The sequence below is a fragment of the Puntigrus tetrazona genome, chromosome 4 (genome assembly GCF_018831695.1).
Source record: "Puntigrus tetrazona isolate hp1 chromosome 4, ASM1883169v1, whole genome shotgun sequence".
Lineage (NCBI taxonomy): Eukaryota > Metazoa > Chordata > Actinopteri > Cypriniformes > Cyprinidae > Puntigrus > Puntigrus tetrazona.
Genome location: NC_056702.1, coordinates 11,957,271 through 11,974,936, shown reverse-complemented (window position 1 = coordinate 11,974,936; position 17,666 = coordinate 11,957,271). Strand labels below are relative to the sequence as shown.

Here is a 17,666-nt window from a genome sequence, read left to right as displayed (position 1 = left end):
CTTTCTGTATTTCTTTTTTTTTTTTTCATTTAGATCAGAGCAATTCCAATCCCCGACATCTTTTGTTAATTTCATCAGCTCATTTGGGCTGAGAGAATGAAGAAATTACTGTCTGCCTACTGTGTGACTGATATTCTGCAGTTTAATAAAAAAGATACAAATATACGCACATTTATAAGAAAAGCGCGTACAACGGGGACCATAAAAACTGTTGATTTGTCTTCATTAGAATAAAAGGAATACATTAAAAATTAAAATAAATTATCCAATGCAGGCACTGTAAAAGTTTGAGTAAAATGTAGGAAATGTGCATAAAATGGTTTTACTATTTAAAATGATAAAGAAAGATAATATAAAGGTAATGTAAATGATATGGAAATATGGTTGTGAGAAAATGTTTTTGGTAACCTTTGAAAACGTCATTCTTTTTTTCCATTTCCTTTTGGTGGCGACGTCGTTCAGTTTAGTGACTGAATGCGTTAGTTGGGTTTTCTCTTGGCACAATGCATTCGTTTTGGCACAGTGTTATTTTTGGCACAGCTGGCCAGTTTTTTTTTGTAGCACAATTTATTTTACATTCACCCAGCTGGAATCGCCTTGTAGTTGGACACACTGTAATCCATAATTGCAATGTGCCGTGGATCAAACACTCTCTCTTCTGGATGCACTCCCCTTTCTTCCTTCCAGCTCCAGCCTTCTCAGGGCGTTTTTCTTTGCCATTGTTGCCTTTTTTCGCTCGCTGTGGATTTTTCAGACACTGATATGAGTGAAGGTGCTGTGGTGTTATAATATGCAACAAAGAATATGGAAATTGTTGAATTAGAAAGTACTTATTTTATGTATTTTTAACCAGAGTTCCTTTATCATTCAATCCCACTAGAGACCCAATGCTACTAGAAAATTATATTCCGTTATATGAAACTAATGACCAACTCAGACTTACAGGCCTCTAATTACTGTTTAGCAAAACTCCAAGAACATATCTGCTGTATTCCAGTTGAATTTAACGGTAGATGCAACTGTTCTTTTAATGTGGTGCACTAGATAGATAGATCTCATAAAGATCACGATTTTCCCACAATTCTGAGCTAAACAGAATAATGTGGACAATTTTATTGCTGCAGTCTAATTAAAATTGAAAGAATGATTCAATGATCATAAATACCTCACTTGTTTCATATATATATATTGTGACGGGAGGAGCCAACGACAGACACAGTGGGCGTGGCGTCAGGCCTCGGAGAGGCTTTTTATTGACAAAATAATAATACAAAATTAAAGTGTCCAGGGGAAAAGTGTCCAAATAAAAGGGGGATCTGGTGTCCTCGTCGTGCTCCGGGTAACGTGCAGGTTTAGGCCGTGTTCCAGGGGGGGAAGGGTCCAGGTAAGGGGCGGAGTCCGGCGGTCGCACGTGCTCGCCTTTTTCTGGTCCGGGGCGCGAGGGGCGGCGGCTTCTTCCGCGGCGTCTCCGTCGCTTCTTTGCTCCGGGCGGCAGAGTGGGATGAGCTGTGTGGTCCCAGCCCGGACTACGGGGTTCCCGCGACGCACTTCTCGGACGGCGGGGTGAGGTCCATCGCGCACCCTTCCTGGACCCACGAGGACACCAGCGTGCATGCACGGGGGAAGAGACCGGTCTCCCGAGGAGAGGCTAACTCACTTCAGGTGTGCCTCGTCACACGCCACCAGACCTGAACAATACAATTTTGTCAATAAAAAGCCTCTCCGAGGCCTGACGCCACGCCCACTGTGTCTGTCGTTGGCTCCTCCCGTCACATATATATATATATATATATGTGTGTGTGTGTGTGTGTGTGTGTGTGTGTGTGTGTGTGTGTGTGTGCGCTACTTTTAGGGTATTAAATAATTTTTTGTAGAATAAATTGTCAAAATTTGCATAAAATTATGTTACATTGTCAATATTGCGTACCACAATATTTACGCAAATCTTTCTGATTTATGTAAATATTCATTCTGACTTGCACAAATTAAAATATCTAAAATAATAAGGAAGCTTATTCAATTTTATTACGTTTTAAATGAGTAAAAAACAAACTTACTGACGAGTGGCCAAAACCTAGGATAACGGCAAATTAAAAAAATGCAAAATTGCAAATCATTTGTATTTGGGGTTAAAGTGATTGATCTTTTAATGCGAGGGTGGGGCGCTCGGTCCTGGTCAGCTCCAACTCTAATCAAACACACCTGCGATCCCGAAGACCTTAATTAATTGCTTCAGGTGTGTTTGATTAGAGCTGGAGCTGGACTTTGCAGGACGGTCGATCGCCAGCAGCGAGACTGATTTATGTAGCAAATAAGCCTGACGAGATTGTTACGGCGAATGACATGTTGGAGAAAACTCCTTTTTGGGGGCAGAAAACAACAATTTAAAGCAGTATTCATTGTATTTATGGTTACACCCTTATATATATGCAACTTCATTGATTAGTTTGCCTTAATTTGTAAAGAAAAACTGGTGGTAGAGGCAGCGCTTCACGAGGAAACAAATACGTCCACTTATATAGGGAAAATACCACTCTATAATATAAGGGCCTACTCAAAACGCTTATGTCACCATCAATCTCTCTAATGCAGTGCTATTTGCTTGTGAGGAATTTGCTTTTGTCCTCTGTTTGTCAAGGCGGCCACAGCTGAATGACGACCATTCAGTCAAACGTCCCCGCAAGAATAGCAAAACAACATTTGTTCAACAACTATATCGATACAGCGCCGCATTAAAATGCATGGGCTTTGTTTTATTCGACGGCTTCTATTTTGCATTTAAGCGAATGGATTCTTTGTTGTATGGCGATCATTATACTGAGGATGGCAACATTTATTATCGGCCCTCTATGAGCGGGCCAGCAGTTTGTGGAGTTATTTGTGTATCTGTTGCTATGGTATTGGTTGGTGGAATATTACCAGATACCTAATTGGCCCTGTGTACATGATGAAAGTAGATACGACCTACAGACTCCTCGCATACGCTCCCTGTGTTTCTGGGAGTCTGGTAGCCATGGTGCGAGGTAAAATCCGCCATTAGGCTAATGCTATAAATGATTCAGATGTGTGTGTGAAGCACCACCGGTAGACACACAACAAAAGGTGGCCAACTGAGAAAATGTCTGGAGCCGTTTTTGGCCCGTCTCTCGGTTTTTGATTGTGTTGGCTTCTAGCACACAGTTCACAGTGCGGTCTTAATGTGCAAGGTTTAAATGTGTTAGATAATGCTATCCCCGCTTGGCACTGTGTGTGTAATTTAGTGTGTGCGTTATTTTATTATTACGGTTTAGAATAACTGCTGTCTATTTTAATGTAAAAGGGCGAACTTTCAACATTACTCCATTGTTTAGTGTCACGCCACTCTTTAGAAGTCATTCTGATATGCTGATTTAATTGCTATCAATGTTAAATGAAAATGTTATGGAAACCATCTTACTTTTTTCAGAATTCTTTGATTTACCAAAAATTCGAAAGAACAAAATGCGACCGAATAAGCTGTTTTTGTTTCTTTTTAATTCTTAAAGTCATATTTAATCAGTTTAGTGCGACTTTGCTGAATAAAAAAAAATAATAATAATTCAAATTTTACACTATACTGCACACATATGCAATATATAAAAGTGTCACTTTTCAATGCTAAACGAAGTATATTTATATTTAACATTCGCCATCTTACGTGAATTTGTGTATGAGCTGTATTATTATTAAAATATCATTTTCCATCATATAGGTTTTGAAAGCAATTGACTGGTGTTTTATAGATACGCTGGTGACAAAAACAATTTAATTAAATAGTAATAAATTGAAAACAGGAGCACAGTTTTAAGACCAAAATATCTTGATAGTCTTGCTGTTGGATTTCTACTGTATCTATCATCTGTCATTAAATAATTCAATACACAAAAGTACATGTTTGCAAGCACACTCCATAAATGCTTAGTTTAAAGGATTGCACACACCTCTCCCTCTCATTTCTCTTTGTCACACACACATGGTTTAATTCAGGGCTGTCTCAGCCATGCAGATAATTATTTTGCAGCAATATTAGCAGCCTTTTCCTTCTCAGGGAGAATCATTAGATACCAAAATTAGCCACAAAATCACTAGAAACAATGAGCTATTGCCTGTTTTCTAATGGAAATGAGCATATCAATGCACAAAGAGCTGTTACACGTTACAATAACATCGTTTTGCTGCCTTTTTAACATTTGACCTTGTGAAAATAAGCGCGTGCATTACCCTGCGCATTTCATATCTGACTTCCAAATCTGCTTATGAAGGTGCTACGGAGGCACCTAAAATGCGGACGGTCATATAACTGATTTTCGTAATTTATGCCAGCTGTTGTGTGCGCTCCGATTGTGTACATGTGTCCCGTTGGTACATGAGTGGGTGTGTTTTTGCGCACGAGGTTGCGTTATGCCCTCAGTGTGCCAACCTCTTCAACCTTCCTTGGCACTCAAACCCACAGAAATAGAAACGTGCCAATGAAACGGCTGGGCTTGTTCAATGGAGGAACTCTCAAACTCATTGCCCTGCCAGATTCGGTATTTACATATTCAGAGAAGTCAAACGACGGCCATGTTCTCGCTACGTGAAGCCGCCAGGCTTACAGAAGCTCAGATATCTTTGCACAGACTGTGTAAGGCGTGCTCTAGTTCTGGCGTTCTGGCCTTGATTCGCTCTTAGCTTCAATCTCCTCTTCGTGTGGGTTTTGTTTACTTCTTCTGTTTGCACACAGTGATGCCTCTTTGCTCGAAATAAATGTTTAGAGAGATCTTATTGACTAAATGATGTTGTTGAAAGCTTTAACCTTTGCGCTCGCGCTCTACCTTTGTGATAATTTCCGTTTCGCGGCAAACGTAAAATGTCTTTTATGCTCATCGAGCTTACATTCATTCGATTGAAGATACAGTCAAGTGATATTTTGATGTTGTAATTAAAACAACTGTTTTTAAATTTAATATTAAGTTGAATCCCTTATTACAAGTTTCAGCAATAGTAATAGTGGTGCCGGCTTTAGCACACACCACTAATGAGCTTTCCTGTTTATTCATTTTCAAGATGTGACCGTAAAAGTTTGAAAAGCACTTAATCCGCACACCCGTTTTTTTCCGCATAGAAGAGTCTAAAAAAGAAATGCCAGTCTTCTTTAAATGGTGACTAGTTTTATCGTTCGTTTCAACGGGGGGTTGCGTGCTGCTGTGAGGCGCCTGAAAGAGTGATGACTAATGGATGGAGAGAGATATTTTAGAGCGTTAAAAGTGAGTGAGGAAATGACAGTTTAAACGAGTGGGAGATTTTGGCTGTCGAAAGGCCAAAATCATGAAGTTCTGTTTTGGACCGAACTAACGATTTCTCTATCTAGAAGGGAAGAAGGTAACACTTAAGAATAGGTTTTCCCTCAATAAATTCATAATTTGCTGCTTATTAATAGTTGGTAAGCCAGTTGTTAAGTAGGATTAGTGATGTAGAATAAGGTCATGTGGGCATTAGTATGTAGTAGGTGTTACCGAGAGGAATGGGAAAGTTAAATAGAAATAGAGTTTCCTGTGAGCTGTAACCATCACATCTGTTGCATATAAATGGGATAGTTCACCTAAAAAATTTAAATTCTGTCGTAGTTTACTAAACCTTGTGTCATTGCAGACTTATAAGACTTCCAATCCATTTCAATTATTAGGGGTTGAATATTTTTGTCTGCAAGCACTTTTAGTGGTGTTTTTATGTTTTTCTTTCTCTCACCGCTGTGTAAAATAATTCAGCACTTTTCAAAGTCTTTTAGTAGATTACTTGACAGACATGCCCCATTGGTCCACTCTGCTGATTGTTATAATATATTCTTTTTTATTCTTTTAAACTTCAGCGCTAGAGTCCATATGACAAGGCTTTTGGAGACTTCAGGGAGACATCCATAGATAGGGAAATTACTTCTAATTCTTCACATTCTGGGACGTATAGTTATGAAAGACTATAACTGATTGCACACTGAGAACGACTGCAGTGTCATTTGTGCCTGAAATTTCAGGAACTTGTGAATTTTTTATCATTTCCTTTCAAAAGGTTACTGTTGACCTTTCAAGAAATCATATTTTCCCACCTTAGGTCCAAAATGTCATGGCCATAACTGGCTCTTTGCCAAATAATAGATTAACGCTCAATACTTTTTTTTTCAATGACTGATTCTCAACTTGCTGTCCTTCAGTCCTTAATGCAGCCGTATGGACCAAATGTAAAAAAAATCACACAAAATCAGTCTGACAGGGCCAATTTAAGTGTAAACATATCCCTCAATTTTGATGTCAAAAAAATCAAACCTTTTCTTTTTATAAGCAGGATGTCACAGCAGGGTTGAAGAGAAAATGAGGACCAACGACAAATGTTGTATTTACCACACTGTAAACTTTAATAGTGCATTAACAAAACTTGTTTTATCAAGTACGCCTAATGAAGGCCTCCAACTCTATTATATATTTAAAGTATATTTAAGAACAGATAACTTAAAAGACAAGTAATGTTCTAGTATATATACTTGCATTTGTCCATTAGGTAGTTTTTGTTTACCTTATATGAGTATACTGTTTAAATGTATTACATATATATATATATATATATATATATATATATATATATATATATATATATATATATATATATATATATGAGCTAGATAGATAGATAGATAGATAGATAGATAGATAGATATGTAGATAAGAAAAAAGTGTTATTTTACATCACTATATTAAAGTTTATTTTGCTATAAACAGGCTTAAGTATAAATTTAATCAAATTATTCGTGGAGGCACACAAATGGCACTGTTTACCAAAATGACATGAGGTCTAGTATAGGATGCGTTTCTTTCTGATCATATAATCTTATATAAATATCTTACCGGGCCAGCTGGCTGGAGATTATTAAATTAGCATTCGGGGACCTGCCATGGTCTCGTAAATGCAGCTCAGTATTTATGAAGCCATTTGTTTTACCCCACCACTTTTTTATTTGAATAGCTCAATAGATGAATCCCCCTTTAAAGCATCCATAGAGGACATCTGTTCTAGTTTGTACAGTGAACGATGAATATTATATTCCATAATGAGTTCACAGGCAGCACCTGCCTTTATTTAATCTAACATAATGTGCAATTTATGAAAACTTTAAGCAGGCAGACTGAAGGATGCCGTATCCGTGTGTGTGATGTGTGTTAAAGACCAGGATGTTAACCCTGTCACGTCTCTGTCAGATTGCCGAAGTGCTCTGAGTGGAATGACAAAAGGACAGTTTCCTGAATCAGAGAAGGGTTATCTCGTTTCCATTTCTCCTGCTCTTTCTGGTGGTCCATCGAAAGCTGTGTTGCCGAATACATCTGAAATATGAAATTATTCAGGCACCCCTTGAGGTTAAAGCAGATTTTATTGCTCAGAAGTTGCTCTTTCATAGATCACAAGGCATAATGAAGCTTCTAGCTATGTTTATTTTAGATATCTCAGATGTTGCTCCTAGAATTACTTTTTTGGGAGACAGTAGAATGAGCGTCATGCGTGTTAACAACACAATGAGGTACAGATTGAAGATTTTTATGAGAAATCTGTTTAAATCTCTTTTGATTGGACTTCTGAGAAGAGTTTGACGTATTTTCAATATCTCTTAACTAAAGGACACATGCGAGATGAAAGGGGGTATCTTCTGATCCTCTGATGTTTTTAAGCAGAAGTCTTCATTTTATCTCCATCTCAGTTCTGTATATGAGAAATAGCTGAGATGTCGTTTGCGATTTTACATTTTTTATCTCCTCACATCTTCTAACCCCAGCATTAAGCGCGTGCCTCCAGTAGGAGGTGTTACTGAGTCACGGTCGAGTAGAAAGGAGAGACGCTTCGTGTGTATAAAAAGACTCTGTTGATAAGAGGAAAGGGAAAAAAAAGGAGGGAAAGAGGCTGTGAGTGAATGAGAGAACATGGCCAGAGTTTTAATGAGAGCGAAAGTGAGGGAAAGATGAGGAGAAAATCAAGAGATGGGATGCAGAGAAAGTCAGCCAAACGGAGGGATGTCAAGATAGATAAACGGGAAGAGAAAGAATGGAAGAAACAGAGAGGGAGATGAAAAACATATGGGAATGCCACTTCATGAATCTTTCATCTCAGTTATTGAACTATTCACAAAGAAATCATCTGTAGCGGCATCTATAGAAGCTCTTCAACACAAACAAGAAACAACTGGAGAATGAGTGTCGAAGGTATTTTCATCTAAGCATCTCACCTGATGCTTTAAATTTGAGTTGTTTCATTTTGTTTCAGTGTGGAATGAAACATAAATTTAAAAAAATCATAAAAAGTCATAAATGGAAAATTGAAGGTCATATGTGCCATTGCTTTGCCGGTAGCGTCAGCTAACTGAATTGGGGGGAAAAAAACAGGTAATGACGCCCCAAACTGAAAGCACTGATTGAGACAAAACTCAAAATGTCAAATACCCAAACAAACAGAACAGAGCCAAGTGAAAAGCCAAGTGAAACGAAACAAAAGAAAAGAAAACACAAACTGAACGCAAAACGAAATAAAACGCCTTCAAAGAAAACTGCACGTTTGTGTTTAAAATAGATGAAGAAGTCAAGTTGAAGCAAAAATTGGGCACAGTGGGAAAGAGCGAGAAAAAAAAGACGCGTAAACTGACTCGTGCTGCGTCAGAAAATAGCCCAACTAAAAACCAGCTGTCAGTCACTTCAGGAGTCTATAATGCGCTCCAAAGGCATGGACATTCGATTGCTGAAACGAACGCAATAAAGGAGAATGAAACGTTATTGTGTGTTTTTTTTATACAAAATGCAATATTAATCCCAAGAGTGGACAAAAAAAGTTAAATCGTTTTTTTTGGTGCAGCATGCGTCGTATAGTCCATAAATTGTTCAGTGATTATTAGACGTCTAAAACAAACGGAGAAGCAAACAACAAAGTCGTAAATGTTGACTCCATGAGGATAAAAACTAAAGTGTGTGGGCATTGGAAATAGCATGGTTATGTTTAACCTTTATGTTGGCTTTGGCAGGAAACGCTCCGAGACCGTGGCCTCTTTTTAAGCGTGTCCTTTCGCACAAATAGTGCACATGAAAGAAGGGCGCGAGCATAACCCTTAATTTGATAAATAGAGTAATCTCCCAGAGTTCGCTTTAAAGGTTAGGAAGAGGGTTTTTTTTTTTACCCAGGCTATTTTAGTTGAAGACTTAAAAAGGAATATGAGGGATTGACATTACCACAGTTACTTCATACAAGATGGATGTTGTCAAGCGAGCGCGTATCTGATAAGGCAGTCGGGATTGTCTATCATTGATTCCAGCCTGGCAGCGTCTCCCTTGAGGATTTCTGCTGCCGTTGTGTGTGGTAATCAAACAAAGGCATCATTTGAAGAGAGGCTAATCTATTTTGACTGTTTCCTGCTAATGAGGTGAAATTAACTGGCCTTTCAATCCCACACGGGTCATGACTCTATCAGCGCTGTCTGAATTACAGAAATTTAAACAGATCTTAGTCGCATCAACGAGCGCCGAAGGGATAGTTAAAGGTGAAGTGTGTCATTTTTTTTAGATGTTTTAAACGATTTCTTTTGTTCTGGTTTAAGACAGTTGTTTGGACGTTTATGCCCCCTAAACGTGCAAACAGCACGCGGCAATTAAATTATCGTACTTGACTAGCTAACACAGGCTTACTACCAATTCGTATGTATTTTAAGAAGTGGCTAATTCACATGATTCGATTCGATTTCGTACGATCTGTGTAAATCCCAGCGACGGGGAGGTTTAGGGGCGGGGTTTGGTGTAGGTCATTTGTACAAAATCATACAAATTGGCAACTCGTAAAATACGTAAAAATCAAATTTTACAAATTTGTACGATTTTTGCTAAAGCGTATGAATTTGTACGATTGAGGTCATACGAATTTGTATGAATTTGCTACCTCATAAAATATGCATGAATTGCCGTGAGATCAGGGTGGACTAGCCTGACACAGCACCATCAACCAGTGATGTTAGTTTGGGGCGGGGCTATCTGTTTATTCAACCAATGGTAGACTAGGGGCAGCGTTTGGGAAACCTGTCTGGAAAAAGTCATTATTTTTGCAGCTGATTTACAGTAGTAGTGCAGAAATCATTTTATTTGAATTAAGAGTATGGAAATGTAATTATTTGGACATATTCAGTAAGTTTTACAAAGTAAAGAGCAAAGGATGCAATTCAGGGGCTGTAATAATGCTTAATGCTTTCTTGTGTGTTTTATTCTTGTTGTGCCGATAATATGGTAAATGTGCGCTGTTGTCTCAAACACTGGCTAAATGGTTAGCATTTTCTACACAAAGCGCGTGCAAGTGAATTACGTCAATATTCATGAATGAAATATGACCAATAAACTTCTGCTACAAATCTTCAATTGACTCGCCTGCAATAACGTTTCAGCTTAGATCATTTCCCACTACTTACTACAACATTACTACCAAGTCGATGCAAGCTTTTCTTGTAATTACAGACGTTTAATTCTGACTTGAAGGCAGTAAATGCTTTGCTTGTTTGTCACTGAAATTAAAGTATCTGTTTGAGCTAAGAATGGAAAGCAGAATGGGCTGTAGGATTATTTAGATATTTCTTCTGCTCGAAAAACTACTATTTATCTGTCAAGACCTTAAAGGTGTTGAGGCATTTTTTTTTTAAAGAATGCTTATTGTAATAGCATTTTTTCGCCGTTTCCACAAGGTTGTTGTACAGAGGACATAATACATGAATTCATAACTTGTAGCGTAAAATTTGACTTTTTCTCTGTCAAATTACAATTGAAAATGAATACATTTCAAAAACTCTTTTAGATTTAATAAAGTTCCAAAGAAATTAATTTGAGCTATTCCCATGATCAAAAGACGTATCATATATAAAACTAATCAAAGTCAAAACACACAATCACTTTTAGTGGAAAGAAAATATGACAAAATTCTTCTTGTGTATATATATATATATATATATATATATACAAGAATAGGAATGCACCTGTTCGGCACAACTTGAATTAATTCATGCAAATGTTTCATGAGAAACTGGCAATATTTCTATCATTGTACCGATACAAGCTTCATCGCGACATTTAGCCGTACAGCACCTTTCATCTGTTCAGCACGCCACCCCAGTATCTTATTAATCTACCAGCATGCGTTTATCGTCGTTTTTTTTAAGAGCATGTTTCAGATGCTGTCATGCTTTCTGATTGCTTCTAATTATTTCTCTGATTTGGTGGAACTCGCTTGCATTGCGGTGTGTTTGTTTTCGGTACGCTTGCGGACGGGTGTGTGTATATACAAGCGTGCGGAGTGAATCAGGCTGCCGTTGCGAGCATTACAGAGGAACATCAATTAGACGATGCTCAGCAAGCGTGAGGTTCAGCGATTGATTTCATCTGCATATAGATGATAGGTGATTTACACCCTCTCTTACTGATGAGACCTCGCCACGCACACTTCAACGCGGCTCTCAGGTAACGCGTGAGTGTTTGATGAACTGAGAACGAGTGTAGATTCATATCTAAATCCATTTAATGCTTCCTGGCATAAACAAATAACTATGCATTAATGTATGTGTGCCATGGCTTGAAAGCTGATGGGCCATATGGGTGGCATTTCTGATTTAATAACAAGTGTGCGCCTATTGATCCTTCCGCACAAGATCCATAATGCGCCACGCTTTGCTCTCAGTATTGAACTGGGCTTGATTGAGATGAACTTGGAACGTGGATTATTTTGAAAACTGTTATTTCATAAATTATTTTGAAAGAGAAAATAGGCCGTGAAAAAATAATACATTAAAAAATGGGACTGCGGTAACCTGAAAGATAAGATTAGGAGCGAATAGTTTGGGGTCATATGATGTTGCTAAAAAGAATATTTTTTTGTGTGTTTGGTTTAGTGCAATGTGTTTATTGGGTTTAAGGTTCAAAAAACACATTACTTTATTGTTACTCCTCTATTCCATGTCTTCCTGAAATGGGTGATTTGTACAAAGCTCATCGTTGTGAGCTCCGACTGACCACCCTTGTCTTCAGTGCATTGTGATTGGCCGAATACCACAAGCGTCCCTGCTGTGTCCCGGCGTGATGATTGGAAAACTATAAAACCCCTCATAAACGAGTCATTCGTTGCATCCAGTTGGGGCTTAATAATGCGATGAACACGCTCTAATATTTGGGTTGAACTCTTCTGGAACAACTTAACCATTGATTTCTAGTTGTGCAAACAAGGCAGTTTTACTCTCACAACGAAACACAGTGTCTCCAGAACATGGCGCCTACAACAACACTGCACGAGAATAATAGCTCTGCCAATAATTGGGTGGTGTTATATAAATAAACCCACACCGTGATGTAGAGACGTGGGGGCGTGTTTAAATGAGTGATGAATGTCTCTTTGGTTTTGAGACTTCTTATCTGTGCACTAACAGCTTGTAACAGCCAAAATAGAAAGGATAACTTGAAATTGCATCATATGACCCCTATTAATGTTACTTTTTGGACTTTTACTCAAAGATATTACACAGGTGTTTTTTTAGGAGATCAATATTGTACATCACCATCACATCCAATAGCAGCTTGAACAGTGTTTTTAAAAATTTCTTTGGTGCTTCATGGACTGTAAAACATTATACGAGTTTGGCTCCACATTTCATTTTTGGTTGATCTTTCCATTAAAGTAAAGTCACACACATACTTTACTCTTTCAGCGGCCATGCATACTACCGAAATGCCACATAAATCTCTACGGACAAAATATTGCAGATGGATTGTTTCGCTAGGTTTAGAGAAACCTTGCAGATAAATTTATTATGAAGATCAAATTATTTCCTTGGTTCATAATAAAACGTATTATAGTGTTAGTATTCCTTAAGGCCTCCTGTTTCAAACAGTGTCTGACTGGACGCACAAAACCAAGTCTTGCTATGGCATAATTACCTCTAGACAAATGAATATGTGCTGACTATGGCTGAATTTAAAATTAGCCTGCTCTGACCCACCACCTCCAATCAATGCTAGTCGCTTTATGTTTCTATTAATGAGATTCCAGCAACAATGCATGGTTAGAGAAAGCTAATGGACTCTCGCGCTGTACAAGTCACCTGCAAGCGTCGCCTAAAAGAAGCTGTAATGTATTGGGAACAGCGCTGGGCTCAGGAAACGCAAAGTGTTTTGGGGGGCTTAGAGCTTTTCAAATGCAGCATAATGTTGGGAAAGATAATGAGGTTTACAGCTCAAAGTTTCATATCAATGAAGACCAGGGCTTTCAGGTTTTTACAACAATTCTAACAAAAAGCTCAAAACTAACTCAACCCCATTAAAAATCACTTTTTGAGGGGTAAAATTCACATTCCATGGAATAAATATGACGTTATCGGGGTCACTTTAATCTACAGTCATGAAAAACAACCCACAGCAACAGTGTTGAAGTAGGCCATTTCAGACTTGGCAACACTGGTGAAGACGAATAAAATTATTTTTCTTAATTAAGGAAGTGAAGTAGGCTGTTCGCCCTTACTGTTTAAAGGATAGTCCCCACAAAAATGAAAATTCAGTCATTAATAACTCACTCTCATGTAGGTTCAGACCTTGAAGACCTTCATCTTCAGAACACAAAAAATTGAGATATTTTTCATTATTTGTGACCCTGCATAGTCAGCAAGAGTACCGCCACTGTGAGTGTGTCAAAGACACAACAAATTGTTGAACAGAGTCATTGTTTTTGTTTTCTTTGCACGCAAAAAGTATTCTCCTAGCTTCATGAAATTACAGTTGAAGCACTAATGTCACGTGGACTATTTTAATGTTGTCCTAGGGGTTGGAATGCCATGCAAGCGAGTAATTAATGACAGAATTTTCATTTTTTGGTGAACTATCCTTTTAAAGAGATGAAGTGCAGCCCAAAATTAAAACTCAATTTAAAATTTACTCAACCTATTGTATGTCAATATACTTTTTTCTTTAGATCGCAAAGGTAGGTGTTTAGCTGATTATTTTTGCTGCTGTTTTCCATAAACAGAAGGTAAACGGTGAGCAGGGTAAAAAAATAAAAGTACCCCAGGAGTAGTCAGTGTGATTGCGCGCTATATTCCGAGTCTTCTCGTTACAAATTATTGTGTTAGCTCTTGGCAAGATTTTAAAAATTGTTCTTTTACCAACAGCGCTTAAAGGTATAGCTTGTTCTTTTTTAAAACGATGACACAGCTGCAATTTTTTCTTTCTTTCTTTCTTGTTTTGGGGTGGCAGTACAGAGATAATGAGGCTGATTTTACAGAATGTACGTCCTGTGGACACTGTTTGCTAATGTGCTGGTCAGCAGGACCTCTGAGAAGCGGTGATTTTGCTCTAATTGGCTTTAAATCTGTGCTAACAAGATATGTTTTACTATAGTGCACTAAATGTACAACTCATTGGTGTCTAAGAAATCGCTAAATGTCAAGTAAGCAGACTTTTCGCTATTGAAATAAAGTCTGGTCTGAACATGATTCTCGTCTAGGACTTGTTAAGGACTATACAAAGAGTCATGGTTTGAATGGTTGAAATAAATCCATAGGTATTATACATAGAAGAGGTGTATCTCTGTTGGAGCTGGTTTTGAAGATATCTACCTCAATTACCTTTTTATCTGACAGTGACACTCAGCAACAAAATTCACCTTTATATTAAATACTAATTAAGAAGCTTTCCATTGATTCTCTCCTCTCTTGTCTCTCTCTGAACTATCTCTTTTCTCTCTGCATGAGAAAAAAAATGGATTAATAGGTTCTCTCATGGAAGGTACCAGAAGATATCTACATTGAACTTCCACTCTTTGAAAAACAGCGTAAACATGTAAACATTTGCTTTAATGGATTTGTGAATGCAAATATGTATAAATGCTATTATGTTTCATGGAGATTGGTGGATATTTTAGATAAAGCTACCCATAAACAGAACTTAAAGACAAAAATAACTTGCTCGGCCAGTTTACATATCTGTCAAAAGCTCTTTTCCTGTCTGAATGGGTGGCTGCTGTCCAGAGCGTGCTGCACTGAGGACCAGACTTTTTTGCCTCAAGTCAAAAGTCTGACTAGGCGAGACTAATGAGAGTCTGCTAGGCGGCGTGTGTCATGTGATGAGACAGGTCTTTGATAGCTACGACTACAGCATCTCCACCCTGATCTCTACACATAAACACTGTCTTTGATCAGCCCGGGCTCGCACACGCTCACACAGAAAGACAGAACGAGGATAATACCGCTCTCTGTGCGCTACAGCAGCAGATGCGTGGATATGAATTTCGGTTTCAGTACTATTCTTATGGCTGGTGGCGCTCCTGGGATTTGAGCTCATAAGGTTTTAAACTCATAAGGATGGAAGGCAGGAATCGCTAGCCAGATGCCGTGTGCTGTGGTACATTTTTAAAGGAGGCGTTCTTGCGGTAACAGGCAGCACATGGTAATCAACTACACTCCACTGCGCTCAATTACAATCAGACATCTCAGAGACAAGAGACGAGACAAACAAGAGATTGCTTGGCAGTACTACAATAAACAAAAGCGCTAATTTAACATTGCTGGATTCGATTCAGCCTTTTAAACAAAATTGAATTAAACTGTACTCAATGACCTTAGCGAACTGAACAGAGCTAAACTGTGCTGAACGGAGCTTAACCGAAATGAGATGGGCTGGGCCGAGATGAACTGAAATGAGCTGTAGACAAATGAGTGAACTATGAGTTGAATTGGGATGCGCTGTTGTGAACTGGACTGAACTATACTGAGCTGGACCCTATTGAATTGACCTATAGAAAGCTGAAGTGCTAAGCTGCAAAGCTCAACTAAACTGAATTTAACTAAGCTGAACTGAGCTGTATTGAACCGAATTAAACCGAGTTCTGAGGTGTGCTGTACTGAACTGTGATGAACTGAATCGAGCTAAACTGAACTGAGCTGGACTGAACTGAACTGCACTGAGCTGTGCTTTATTGATTTCAATTAAAGATAGCTGAACTGAAGTTGCAATTAGCTAAACTGAATTGAACTAAGTTAAGCTGTTCTGAACCGATTTGAGATGAACTGGACTACTGAACTGTGTGATGAATGTGATGTATTGAACTGTGCCTAACTGAATTCAGCTAAGCTAAACTGAGTTGAACTGAGCTGTTGTGCTGTAGTGAACTGAACTGTACTGAAGTAAAACGAGCTCTACTGAACTGAGTTAACCTGAAATGTGGTGTACTGAACTGTGCTGTAGTGAATTAAGGTGAACTAAAATAAACTTGACAGAACTGTGCTAAGCTGTACTGTATTGAATTGAATTAAATAAAGCAGTTGAACTAATATTTTGTGCTTTAGTGAACCAACCTGAACTATACTCAGCTAAAATGAGCTTTACTGAACTGAAACTTGAGATGAGAAGAACTCAACATTACTGGACTAAACTGAGCTGTTCTGACCTGATTTGACTTAAACTAAACCAAGCTGTACTGAACTTAACTGAACTAAGTTAAACTAAGCTGTACTGAACTGAACTGAACTGGGCTGTACCAAACCAAAGTGGGCTAAACTGAGCTGTGCTGAATTAACAGAGAGTGCCTTAAAAAGACAGAATTATAGTATATTTTGGAAACAAATGTGACCAAAACCAATCTATATTTGTAGCAATATCCAAAAATATGTTGTATGGGTCAAAATAATTCTCTTTTATGCCAAAAATCATTAGGACATTAGGTGTAAAGATCATGTTCCATGAAGATAATGTGTAAATTTCCTATTGGAACTATGTCAAAAATTAGCTTTTTGTTAGTAATATGCATTGCTGTAAACTTCAAAGCAGAAATTAAAAGCCGATTTTCTCAATATCTCACCCTCAGATCCCTGCTTTTCAAATAATTGTATCTCAAGCAAATATTGCCCTACCCTAACAAATCGTATGTCAATGGAAAGCTTATTTATGTATAAATCTCCAAATTGACATTTTTGACTGGTTTTGTTTTCCAGGTTCACATACGAGAGGAAAAAAGGGTAACAAGTCTACTTACACCTTTTATCTGCTTCTCTAGCAACGTTTAGATTTGGTGTTAAACAGTCTAAATGCCATTAGAGTGTTATTTAGCGCCCTCTTTTATTATTTAAGCGTAGTGAAGTATTTACCGCCCAAATGAACGAGTCTAAATATCGTGTCCATTGCAAGAGCTTTAAACAAGCCTCATCATTTACGACAAATCTGTCAGTTAGAAGTACATTCCTGCCCTTTAATCTTCAGGGTTATTACACTCCACGCAAGATCTTTATTTCGCCACAAAGACATCACTCATCTTTTATAAACTTGTCATTGTGCGATATCTGTAAAATGAGCTGAGAAACAGAGAGGCTGTGTGTGTGCGCGCGTGTGTGTAAATGATGGAGGCTGCAGCTCCTTCTTCAGCTCTGGGGATGATGGACATTTTCTATTAGCCGCTCTAACGCCACTCCCAGTGTGAGAGATGAGCGTGTGTGCTCATGTGTGTTTGTGTGTGTTAGATGCAACTCAGATAGACTACTTCTACATTCCCTCAGACTCTCGGGCTACACTCTGTGATTGACATGTCTTAGATAAGGCACTTTATCACAGCAAAGTATGATACTTTAAAGCCAGCAGTCGTTT

At 38.2% G+C, this 17,666-nt stretch overlaps 1 protein-coding gene across 9 annotated transcripts in view; it reads left to right on the top strand.

Moving 5' to 3' along the window:
• Positions 1 to 17,666, top strand: part of magi2a (membrane associated guanylate kinase, WW and PDZ domain containing 2a) — a 154,675-nt gene that overhangs the window by 21,703 nt on the left and 115,306 nt on the right. For 2 of the 9 annotated variants that reach the window (XM_043236844.1, XM_043236846.1), the window contains exon 2: positions 17,021 to 17,044. The exons of the other annotated variants lie outside the window; for them this stretch is intronic. In XM_043236844.1, the coding sequence (XP_043092779.1) occupies positions 17,021 to 17,044 (24 nt within the window). The remainder of the gene's footprint in view (positions 1 to 17,020; positions 17,045 to 17,666) is intronic. 9 annotated transcript variants of the gene reach the window in all.